Source organism: Tachysurus vachellii, chromosome 21 (genome assembly GCF_030014155.1).
Source record: "Tachysurus vachellii isolate PV-2020 chromosome 21, HZAU_Pvac_v1, whole genome shotgun sequence".
Lineage (NCBI taxonomy): Eukaryota > Metazoa > Chordata > Actinopteri > Siluriformes > Bagridae > Tachysurus > Tachysurus vachellii.
This window is the reverse complement of record NC_083480.1, coordinates 7,577,142-7,589,694: the sequence shown is the minus strand read 5'-3', so window position 1 is coordinate 7,589,694 and position 12,553 is coordinate 7,577,142. Positions and strand designations below refer to the sequence as shown.

The window sequence follows — 12,553 nt, the reverse complement described above, 5'->3', positions numbered from 1 at the left end:
ATTTTGGCAGTTCTGGCTATACACAAATCAATTAAAAGTAAATGGTACAAAACCACCTTTTCAGAATTTCAGTTTTTATTTATTAACATAATACAAAATTTACAGTATGTTCACCGAATTTGATAATGAAGATAAAGTATAATCAACATAGTTTCAATAGTAAAATGTAATCACTTTACAGCTTGCACAGATTAGAGGCACTGGTAGTTCTTTGGTCTTTAACAGTAACGGTTTGTTTGGTACAATAATACGATTTTTCACTGACAATATTAAAACTAGGCCCAGTCTTGAGACTAGTTATTTAACCAAATATGATAAAATTCACCTTTTTTTGTCAGGATTATTTTCTAAATGTCAGATTTGACTCATATAAAGTACATTGTCTTCCAAAGTTAATGAGACAGTAAAGTCAAAAGCTCCTAGTGATTATAATATCCTAAGTATGCATTTAAAATCCCCCGAAAAATCATATTCTAAATTTTTCCTTCAATATTTTTAATTCCATAGTTGTGTTTACAATTTTGACTTGACTGTCCCACCATTTAGGTCCTAAATAATCCAACAGTAAAAATCCTCAAATTTGTTTTGGTGCTGTTTTTAAGATCAGAACATGTCTGCCCTGCCTGTTATTTCTCGCTTGTGTTCCAGCATAATAGTGACCGTGACTGCCTTAACAAACCTCAAAACTTTCCTGTTCTTTCATTTTTCTTTCCCTCTTGCTTCTGGTGAGATTTTCCACTACATTCTCTCTATTGCCTGTCTCATACCATCTCATACCTGTCTCTAACATTTCCACCCTCAACCAACCCTGTTTAGACTCTTTAATGCATGTATTCCATTGGCACAGCTAAACCACAGGTGTGGTTGCAGCATGATGTGTCTTGGGGTAGAGAGTATATTTTGTGAGTTTTTTTCCCCCACTTAATGACATACTTTCGTCTAGTCATGTCAGTACACTTTACACACCTGAGAGTGGCGTATTACTGAAAAATTCACAAACACTGAACTCTGCACAAACTTACAAATGCACAAATCAAGAAACGTCTTAAAATCCAAACACTTTTTTGGCCAGTTACTTATCCAGCAGGGATAATGTCTCATTGTTTTCATGTTTTAAGGCAGTGTGCGCAGTTGCCTTTCAAGGGCAAAGTGTCTTAACTGCTGGCCCAAGATTGGCACAGTCTGAGGAATATTCCTTTGACTTTAGTCACTCTCCTCAGATTTGAGTTTGTGTTTTTTCAGTGCTCTTTTTCAGAGTTTATCACATCAGTTGCTGGCACTTTTTTGAGGTCTCAGACCTTTTCGTAGAATTTACGCCCTCTCTGCCATGCTTTTATCCAAGGTTGTTCCCCATCTGTGGAGAGGTGGAAGGACAGATATGTAAGTTGAACAAGATCTTTCTAATATCTCATCAGACTACATTATTTTTATATAATTAACAATTGACATTATCAGACTACCTCAAAGCGGCTGTAGACCTTCTTCTCTTTGCGCATACTCTCTATTCTCTTCAGCAGGCTGTCCCGCTCCTGAGGGTTGGCTTGAGCTCGGTTGAATCTGTTTTGATTCTGGAATCGCTGGTATGGCTCACAGTCACTTTTTGAAATGTGGCCTCCTTTTTCTCCCTCAGCATTTCCAGTCTCATCAGCTTGCTTAGCCAGCTCCTGTCTGTTCTTCTGGCTATTTGCAGAGATTTGCTCAAGTATTACCTTGGTGTCATCCCTGAGGTTGCTGCTGAATAGCACAGTAGAGGTAGAGGACTGATAACGAGATGGACTCAGCTTATTGCTTGATTTGGAATTGTCAGTTGCTGATGTTGACATTGAATCAGGGGTTTCTTTCCTTTTATTCGAAGAATCTTCTGATACTTCAGGGACAGTTTTCATTTGCTTGTCCTCTGCATTACCTAAGCCACCTGCATTCTTTTTCTCTCCTTTGGGCCCAAGAAACCCTTTTAGTCTCTGTGTTTGCTTCTTCAGAAAATCAAGAGGCTTTGTCTCTTTGCCTTCTGAGCCTGTAACGTTGAGGGACAAATTGGAGCCCTGGCGACTTAAGCTAAGACTTTCCTTGGATTCTGACTGTGACATGCCTGATGAGCTGAGGCTTCGAGACTTTTTAAGTTCACTTTTTTCACTATCTGTTGCATCTGTTAGAATATCGTCACCACAAGACGTGCGACGTGTGTGAGAACTCTTGAAAGGTTTTAGTGTAAACTTAGGTGAAGGAAAGGGTTTTGGTAACTTTTGTTCTTTAGTGACTGCCTCTTTCTTTGCTGCATCTGTGGACTCCTCCATCATCATACTACTGCCCTTGTCTATGTTGTCTTCACTAAGCCTTGAATTTGTGGTTACCACAGAGGGTTTTGCAGCAGAATCTATTTGTACTGTTGTTGTTGCTGTTGTTGATGTGGATATTGTTGTTGATGTTGTTGTCAAGGTAACTGCAGGAGTGACTAAAAAAGATGGAACCGTGGCTGCTGCTGTACTTGGTTGATTATCAGATAGATCTGACTTTTTTGAAAGTGGCTCTTTACTTTTATTTAAAGCTTCCTCTGTTTTTGAGTTCTTTCTCTTTATAGACAGCTCTTTAAAGTACTGCAGACGGCTTGCTGGATCATTCATGTCCACTGAAGGCTTTTTCTCTATTGCCAATGAAGGTTCTGTTTGTTTTGTAATATCTTTTTCTTCAAGTACAGGATTCTTAGATTCCTTTTTAATTTCTTTAGTGTTCTTAGCAGGGTCCTCCTCTGTTTGAGAAGTTAGCTCTTCTTGTATCAACACTTTACCGTCTTTTTCATCTATTATTTTATGCTTATTCCAGTCAAAAGGCTCCCTAGAAAATGACCTCCTCTTTTCTAAAATCTCTGCTACAATTGAAGAGGTTCTAATTGCGTTGTTCTCTTCATCTTCTGGTAGTTTCTCCCCAGAAGCTGTAGAGCTGTGTTGCTCTAACTTTGAGGAACTGAAGATGAGGGAGGAGCGTAACCGTGAGCTCCTCTGCAGCACTGGGTTGATGCGGCTCCTGAATGATTCGTGTTTGGTGATGCTGATCTCCTTTGAATTTTTTGCATCCTTTAAATCCTTCTCCTTTTCACTATCTGTTTCTGCTGATGTGAGTGGTATATCTGTAATATCTGATTTCTTTTGAGAATCTACTCCTGAAGAAGCCTGATTGCCGATTACATCTTTTACTTGCTTCCTGTCTGGTAAAATAGGTTTACCATATCGAGGTCGTAAATCAAATTTTGGTTTACTTGGTATGGTAGGTGGTTCTTGTGTGTTAAAGCGAAGCCCTAGAGCCTCTGGGTTGTATTGTCTGCTTTCAGGTTGTGGTTCATCAAAAGCATCTGGACCTATAGGTTGTTGCAAGCCCTCTTCCCCAGCATTTTCGTAAGTATTAAGGTAGGAGTTGATCCTCCAGCTACGTAATCCCTCCTTAACACTTGGGTCTTTGGGCTCTCTTTCCTGCTCTTCAACAGGAAGCATTTGTTTATGTTCTGGAGGATGAAGTTGAGTGGGTGAGCTCTGACAGGCATATGCATGACTGAGTGTTGGTCGTTTTTGGTTTGGTTGAGCAAAATGAGCCGGGCCTTGATAAAGCCTGCTTTCTGGATCATGGCCAAGATCTTCAGAGGATAACACATTGTGACAGTCTGGAGCTTCTGGTTCAAGTTGATACATAGGGTCAGAATATTGATCTAGCTGGTAAAAACCAGAACTTCGAAAAGAGTCAAAGCGTCCACTTTCGGGAAGTGTACTATCACTTTGATACATTTGTTGGTCTCTCTGATAGTGTGTTTCAATCTCATCCAAGTTGTTCATGACACGTTGCTTCATGTACTGTCGAGAAGAGGAGTAGTTCTCACGGGTGCCTTCAGCATAGCTATGTCTTTTATACGCATTCATTTCTAGCTGGCGTGAAGCAATCATTGGCCTGTTTTGCTCCAAGAAAGTCTGCTGCATTCTCATCTGATGTGAACTGAATTTGCCAGCCTGCAAAGCAACACCTCCTGTCTCAAAAGATTGGCGAAATGGATCATCCCTTCTGAAGGGCAGAACTGTATCAAGCCGGTCTCCTCCAAACGGGTATCCCAAAAGCTCAGAATGGCGAATAAATCCTCGAGTACTCCTTAGAGATTGTGACCTTTTTATTCCAAACTGGTTGCTTAAGAAACTATTAGTGTTATCAGGTGGCATAGGCACCAGGGAATTTTCAACAACAAGGGGCTGGGATTGAGCAAAGAGAATGCGAAATTCCTCATCAAATGTGGCCACAAGTTCTCCCAAAAACAGATGAGCTATGCAGCGGTGTATCTTCTCAAATGACCACATAAAACTGGGGGAAAAAAATAATTCTGAAATTAAAAGAGCGACTCTTTGATTTATTGATTAGTGCTATTAGACCATTTCAACTGCCTATTTTTATTATTTTTAAAGCAGATTTTTAAGTGTAGAGTATTAAACTTACCTGTAATTCCCACTGAGCACTGCTCTACAGTCAACTAGAAGGAAGCGGTCCATCACCTGTCCTTTAAATGACTTTCCTGTGCGACAGAAATATGTAATGCCAGCAACAGTCCTCACCCGCATCATCTGTCACACATTCAACAGGAAGCCACTGAATAATATGCATGTATTTGAATGATTAGAGTATTTTTTTATTACAGGAAAGTAACTGGGTCTTACATGAACCATATCCAGGTTAACTTTGCAGCTTGACACCATGGAAACAAAGTGATGGGAATTTTGTTCATCCAGTAGAATATAAACAGGCACATGTCGTTGAGCAGCATCAAGCAAATCAGAAAATAAATCAACATCTGTGAACATATCCATTACCACTGCAATGACCTATTGGGTAAAGGGAATTACAGTTTGATTAGATATCAGTTAAATACTGAATCCTTATCTGCTAGTTGGTTGGGGTGCTGGTCAGTTCATCTAGAACTTGTGTTAGATACAAAAATCTCTATACCTTTTATACTGATGTACTAACCTGCTGTGCAGACTTAATGAGCCGCCTGGCCTGTTCCTTGATGCTGGGCATTTCAGGGTCAGCAGGGTTTACAAGTGTCGTAACTTCAGTGGGACCAACAAAACTGTGTTGTTGCAACGGCCAACCAAGCTCTAGTCCTGGTGCATCCAAGTCAGAGTGCAGTGGCCAGTATGTGTCTGAAGAGCCCTCCTGATCCATTTCATGGTATGTCAGTTCTGGTACAGATGCAACACTTTGTGGCACTTGTACAGTAGTTTTAATGTGGTCAATTTCTGGCCTTGACAAGAACTCAACAACATTAGCATTTTGCAGAAAGTTATAGTATCCTTCAAGATCATTTTCCACCAGCGCATCTATTGCCAGTCTGTACTCTTCCCGATAATGTGGTGGCAGATAGTTGGGATCCAGAGGGTTGTCTCCCACTGAAGAACACTGGGAGCGATGGGCCATGATGGAGCAGGGAGTGCAATCTGCAAAAAGAAAACAAATTTCATGTAATTTACCCATTATATGTTTTATTTACTGTCCTTTGTGTCATTATTGATAATATTTGACTATATAAAAGCCAAACACCAAAAACTAATTTAGACACAACCATAGTCATGCAGGTTTGTATTTAAGAAAGTTCTGAGTCTGAACCTAAAATCCTACTGGTTGAGTTATTTGCCAGTTATAGCTCCAGTATGTTATTTGTGGCTTGCCTGTGAGTGTGTGCATTTATTTGTACTGTGTGTTACCATGGAAACTCGGACAGGGTTTGTGAGTGACTCATTGTGGGTAAAGGAAGGAGGGTGGCAAAAGAAGGAAAAGTTTTTGACACAAAGGCAGTTTTCTGTAGCAATGCTGTGTTATTCAGAGTAGCTCATCCTTTAAGACAGACAGATTGTTTACAGTTTCACAGACCGTCATTTTCACATATTAAATAGCAATGTCTTTTGAGAGAACCGTCATTTTACCTTCATTTATACAATTAACATTAGTTATTTTCCGATTTGTTCCTATTTTAATGCAATTAGACACATATTCCTTTAAGATGTGGAAACCTAATGATCTCAACAGGAAATTATCTACATAAAATGTCCCAGCAAGCATTCACAAGCCTGGGCATGAGGCACTAACATTTCCTATTGTTTCAACACTTAAGTTTAGTTGAAGTATGCTGCAGTGATCACAAAGAGCAAAATGTTTTTATCTTATAAATCTTAATCCCCATATTAATTATGACCAGTGCTAAAAAAGGACCTAGCTCTGCTAAATCTCCTTACTATCTAGGTACTTTTATTACCAGTATAACAAATGAACAACATACAAAGAACATGTATTAAAAACAAGGGAGAAAGTGAAAGGCTATACATTGATAGCTCCTGAAACCTGATTGCATGTCTGCTGCTGTAAAATACACCATTTATATAAAAACAGTATTGAAAATACACCCAAAGATACCAACTATCTTGCTTCTCTTATACCAATAAACAACAATCAAAAAATTTAATCCCAGATTTCAAATGTAACTGCAATGTAATATATAACAAAAGTTGTGTTGCCTCTCTAGCCTGCCTCTGCCTTGCATTTGTTTTTAGTCGTCTGGTGATTTTGCTGCACTTATGTCATTGTCGATTTGTTAAAATAGATTGTAATATGACTTACATGCTACTTTGGATAGAATTGTCTATGAAATCTTGAAATGTTTTGTTCCAGTTCCAAAATGTGAACATTCATTGAAAGTGGAGCCTCAAAAGTGTTTGTAAATGTAGACACAATTCCTCAACACAGGAGTGTTCTAACTAAATATCCTAAATAGCTTTTGTGTTTTAAGATGGTATTTAGTAAATATGTTTCTTACAGTTTCATTTGTAAGTATTATGGTGAGACCATTTTTTTGGAATGAATTTTTTAAGATCTAATCTTACATAACTCAGTTATTTTCATGGCCTGACCCACTACATTGCACAGTGCAGGGTGTTGGGAAACACTGAGTAAAAGGTTATTGCTTAAGCCCTGAGGGTTTATTTAATGTTCTTCCCAAGAATCTTATTTCTTTCATACAATATGCATAAAACTATGGTCAACTCAAACTACTAATTTAATTACCAGTTAACAAAATGATGGATTGCCTATATAGCCTCTGTCTTTAAATGCATTTAAAGTAAGAAAACTAGACCATTCAAAATCCTATATTTTCCCTGGGTCATTGTCATGCTAAAATCCAAAATACCTTTTCATCTTCAGTTGTTTACTAGTACACCTGAAGGGTCTGCACTAAAATCAACTGGAATTTGTAGCTAGTCATGATTCCCTCCACCTTGATAAAAGCCCCATTTCTGCAGCCTCTCTGGTAGGTTTTCTTTTGTCCATTTGTAAATTTTGTTGGTATGTCCTGTTTATAAGTTTCATATCTGCTTTCACTTTAATATGGATGCCATGGCCTGCTTTTCCCATGTGTTATTATGATATTATAATGCATGGTTACAAGCATATGTATATATAAAATGAAATTAATCATATCATTTGCTAATTTCTTATAATCTTCTAACACCAAAGTATTGTTGTAAAATTTAGCCATGTCTACTGGCATACTAATCAGTTACTCTGTACTGCATAAACATGTGACAATGTATTAAAACCCAAAAAAGAAAAACAATTAAATATCATAACCTAACCTTTCTTAAAAAGTCTGCATTATTATTAAATTATATAGAAATAAGTTATATTTTAAATGTTAGCAGACTTCCATTGTGTTACTTTTTGAATATTTTCCTTTGCATATTGATAAAGCTTTTTTTTTTATAAAGATAAAGTTAATGCTTCTTAGTTTTTACAGTTTAGTACACAATGAGTTTAGTACACATCTTAGAGACTTGACAGGCTAGCATTGCCTTTGGTAAAGTCAGGCCAAGGCCTGTTATTTCTAAATACCTTCCCTGTTTTCTTTTACTTTCCGTCAGCCATAGAAAATCATAGAGTATAATAGCACAGATATTAAGTGCAGATCCATGTCATTTTTAAAAGATTTGCTTTGGTATAACATATAATGTTAATAAATCTTACTATGTTAGTCTTTAAATAAAGACTGCACTCTCAGCAATAGGCAAATAATACAAAATAATAAGAGATCCACTAACTGAAAATACATTAAGCATTCTATGTGAAACTATACTTACAACTGTAAGCACATTTTAAATGAATGTCATTGTTACATAACACAGTAGTACTGGATGAGCACATTAATAAAGATCTAAATATCAACCAAAGTCCTAACAGATAAGACAAGACTAGGCATGAAATGCATTAGGAATGAATGCAACATTCATTAATACTCAGTCTTAAAAGTCAACAGAAATTAGGTGTAGAATGAGCTACAAACTGATTTATAATGTACAAATCTTAAATTTATTCTTTTTTATTAGAAGTAAAGTTTTGTAGTTGAGCTACATAGAAATATAATTTGATTAAACGCCTTAAATTTGTTTCAAATTAAACTAGCAAATCATCAGATGTGGGAAACTTCTCAATCCATAATGATCAAATATCTTTTTAAAGCTTTTTTTTTATACCTATTTATATACATCACATTTAAATAAACTTGTCTTGTTTATCTCCCATTACAATGCACACTGTGTGGAAGGATGCGCCCTAACTTTAAAACAAAGCAGATAAACATGGGCATAAGCTTTCAGTATGCTTTCTAATAAATGACCACGGCCCAGTAGCATCTTGACTACTAATCAGTCTGTGTGCATGAGTGTATACTGGTCTAAATAGTACACAGATTTATGCACAAAGTTGTTTCTTATTTTACCGACAACTTCAAGGTGATCGAGCGGAAGAGGACTTTACTTTGTTTCTTACCTTTGAGTCTTTAATAAGGTTGTCGCCGATGAAATAACTTGATATTCAGGCCGGGAAGACTCGTTTCTGCCCCAGTCCACAGACTGTGGTATGGCGCCGCGTCACATTCCTGGTCTCCACCCTTCCCTGTTCAGATTTAAGGCCAAAACCAGTCCCGGAGAAACCTGTTGGAACTCCGTTCTGTTCGCCCGTGTCCGACAACAGCGTTCAATGCGAAGAGGAACTGCTCGGTCCTCCTTCCAATTTTTTTTTTCTTCTTTTAACTCCTCCCAACTTTCCCAGAGCGTCAATGTTCAACCTGGAGCTCAACAGACAAATCCAACACTGAATATTTAAACCAGCCCTGAAACCTCAAACAACATGGAAAGCTGCAGTTTTTGTTCCCCAGCAGTAGGACTAGTTCTAATCGTTTTAAAAGTGTGCTAAGTGTGTGTTTCATAAAAGTACTCCATCTCCCAGACGCCACTGTTTTCTTACTTCCTTTGTTATCTGATAGTACAGAGATAGATGGTGGACTGTGGCGGAGAAAAAAACAAACAAAAAAAAAAAAACTGACACCATCATAAAAATGCTATATGCACAAAAGGTAGACTGGTGATTTATTTTATTTATAAATATATTACAAACTATGCTTCAAGCACCTGAATCTTATTAGTACCTGTGCTATACTTGTTTTTTTTTTTTTTTTCCAATACTACTCCATCCCCCCATAAATAAACACACCCGTCACTGCTTTTATGCTAATATGTTAATACCATAGAAAAGGAATGCCACTTGTTCTCATGCATGTGGGTGGAGTAAGACATTTAGTCACATCTTGACCAATAAAATCTATTAGTCTTTACAGGGATTCTCTACACACATTCATAATCCCCATCAGCATATGTACTCCTTGTCTCTGATATTCTTCTAAGTCTCTGATTAATTTCAGCAGACTTATTCGGACTTGTCTATAATGTATTCAGAACATATTTGTATGTACACACACACACACACACATATACACACACACACACACACACACACACACATATACACACACACACACTCATTCACACACACACAAACACACACAAGCTTGTGTCACCTAGCAACATCAAACAGGTAAGGGAGGGGGATGAGGAAGGGTGCGGCCTTTAAAGGAATGTGCCAGTGCAAGTAAAGGAGTGACACACACACCACACCCAGTGTTCACTCATTATCTGCTTACTCACAGACAATCTTTATTCTGTGTACACAAACTGTCAGGTTAACTTTTACACAGTGGTACAAAATCATTATACTGAATATACAGTATCTGCATGTATATGTATGTTTCTGAAGCACACACACACAAACACAAACACACAAGTTCATGTGTTGTTTTTAATGCTTTGTGGTTCTGACATGTATCTCTGGTGAAAATACTGTATGAGCCTAGACTTGACAACCAGGAAATAAAAATTCCAGCCTGGGGACAAAACCTTTAAGTGATCATCTGAGTTGTTTGGTGTATGTTTGGAAGGAGTAAGATGTTTGGTTCTATTTTCAAGCAGATATACTTACAGACATATAAGTAAGGAATGTGTCATTAAGCATATACTGATGTTCTGCCTTTAAACCTGAATTAATAATAATAAGAAAAAAAAGGTTTCAAAAGTTCAAAAGGTATTAACAAGTTCTACAGAGAAGCATTTAGAGAATGTAGCTTTGAATTGTTTTAACTGAATTATCTATTGGACTCTGATCAGACTGAAAAGTGTCCTCCCTGTCTTTTGTCCCAGACTTCATGCAGTGGTCCCACCCACAATCCTCTTCCTGTTGTAATTGTACACCTGTGTATCATGTGACATGCAGGTCACTCTCTCCTTAACAGACTGACAGACTGTTTGAAAGCAAAGCTTAATTGTCTTAGTTCTTGCTTTGGATGTTTGTGTGACTTATCGTGTAGTTTGCTATTAAATTCATAAGCCTTGTTTAAGAGACATGTAAATCCATCTAATTACTTTGGATCAATCCGTTTGTTTGTCTCTTTTTTGAAATATGAAGTTAAATATCATTATATCATCATGTCATATATAGCCACAAATATGCTTCAGGTCTCTTAAATCCCATTCCAGGTACTCCATTGTCTTATCAACCAGTTTATGCTAATAAGCATTATATTATATTAGTCTTAGACTTAGATTACACTGCCAGACGCAAGGATGTCTTATGCAGAGTGCTTGTGTACATTTGCCAAATTCAGGGAACTTCAGACTGGAACAAAACACAAAACATTTCAGCAAAAAGCATTTCCATTACTAAAAGCACCTACAGCAATAAAAAGCCTGAAACTGCCTCTCTGCCAGGACTCTCCTACATGGAAATTTGAATTTAATAGCTGTTAATTCTATGCAAATTATAATGATAAGTGACTTCAGTAACACAGACCACAGAAAAGATGATTTAAACTACAATCAAAAGTCACTTACAACGTCAAAATCAGGACAGTCATAAGTTATTTTACATTAAAAAATAAGAGTAGCTTTCTTGTCTGGTTTAGGTTTGTAACAAGATCTAATTACTCAGTAAATAATGAATAATTAATTAATTAACATGCTCATGTTTAAAGTAAATTGGGTTTAAGACTTACATGATTCCTGTCTTTTTCACAAAGCTCCACCCCCACAATATAGTAGAGTATATAAAATATTAAATGACAAATAGGAGTTACATACAAACACAAGAACTCTACACTAGTCATAAGTCAGATTTCCAGATGTTTTTTTCACCAACTTAACACATTTTTGCTAAGGACACAGCTTAACTGTGTTAGACTCTAAATGAATAATGACTACAGTTCCTTTAACTTATTTTTTGTATGCATGTCAGGATGGAATGGGATGTAAGTTCAGCCATTAATTATTATTATTTAACTCTTAACCAGTTAAACTGCTGCCTTTATGTCCCTCATTTCATTCTGCATTATAACAATACAGTAGCAGGAGTGTCATAGTCCGTGTTTTTCCTGTTGTTTAGCAGTCAAAACCTAATCACACACTAAAACAGAAGGTGGCCAGGCAGGAGTGTCCACAATGCTTACATAATGCCTTGTTCCTTATTATAGATGTGCTTATCATGAACAGACAAGTACAACAGGCACTCTGAGGCACAACAGAGAAGGAGGAAGCGGTCATTCCATGAAATTAAAGTGTTATGAGACTCTGTTTGTGCATGCATGATAAATTCATGTGATGCAGCCACCTCACAGCTCCAGGGTCTCTGGCCTCTGATCCTGAGCTAGGGTTCATGTCTATATGAAGTTTCACATGTTCTTCCTGTGTTGAGTGCTAAAGACAATAAGTGTCCATGCTCTCCGGATAGGAAAGATGCCATTGTTCTCTCCCCTCACAATGTGAGCTCATGTATCCGGAAGAGGTGCATATGGTGTGAGGAAGTTGCCACTTTCCTTTCAGTGTTGAATTCTTGCACATTGGAGAACCATAAGGTTAAATATGGCATATTTTTGAGATCTAGCACATCTCTATAAATTAAATTGGTTTTGAGACAGTTATTTATGATGAATGGAATTTAGGTTAATGGATAAATGGAATGGGTTCAAATATAATTTAGGTGGTTTGAATGTCCAGGCTGCAATATAGCAACATTACCTTTCAGATTGTATTTAGGTGTAACACAAATAAGATTTTATACGTTTTCAGATTATAAGTTTTGGTACTACCAAAGT

At 37.2% G+C, this 12,553-nt stretch overlaps 1 protein-coding gene across 1 annotated transcript; it reads right to left on the bottom strand.

The window, feature by feature from the left end:
* Positions 1-57: 57 nt before the first annotated feature.
* Positions 58-9,069, bottom strand: fam83hb (family with sequence similarity 83 member Hb). Its single transcript, XM_060896882.1, has 6 exons — positions 8,845-9,069; positions 4,996-5,465; positions 4,686-4,850; positions 4,468-4,592; positions 1,461-4,335; positions 58-1,354 (listed from the first exon to the last, which is right to left on the bottom strand). Exons 2-6 carry the CDS (start codon positions 5,443-5,445, stop codon positions 1,334-1,336), a joined length of 3,636 nt encoding a protein of 1,211 aa, XP_060752865.1. The 5' UTR covers positions 5,446-5,465; positions 8,845-9,069; the 3' UTR covers positions 58-1,333.
* Positions 9,070-12,553: the final 3,484 nt, after the last annotated feature.

Coding starts and splice junctions, on each gene's coding strand:
- fam83hb (XM_060896882.1), bottom strand. CDS start 5,445: ATGGCCCATCGCTCCCAGTGTTCTTCAGTGGGAGACAACCCTCTGGAT. Junction 4,851..4,995: donor TCATTAAGTCTGCACAGCAG/GTTAGTACATCA, acceptor TTTACCCAATAG/GTCATTGCAGTGGTAATGGA. Junction 4,336..4,467: donor GTGCTCAGTGGGAATTACAG/GTAAGTTTAATA, acceptor TTTTTCCCCCAG/TTTTATGTGGTCATTTGAGA.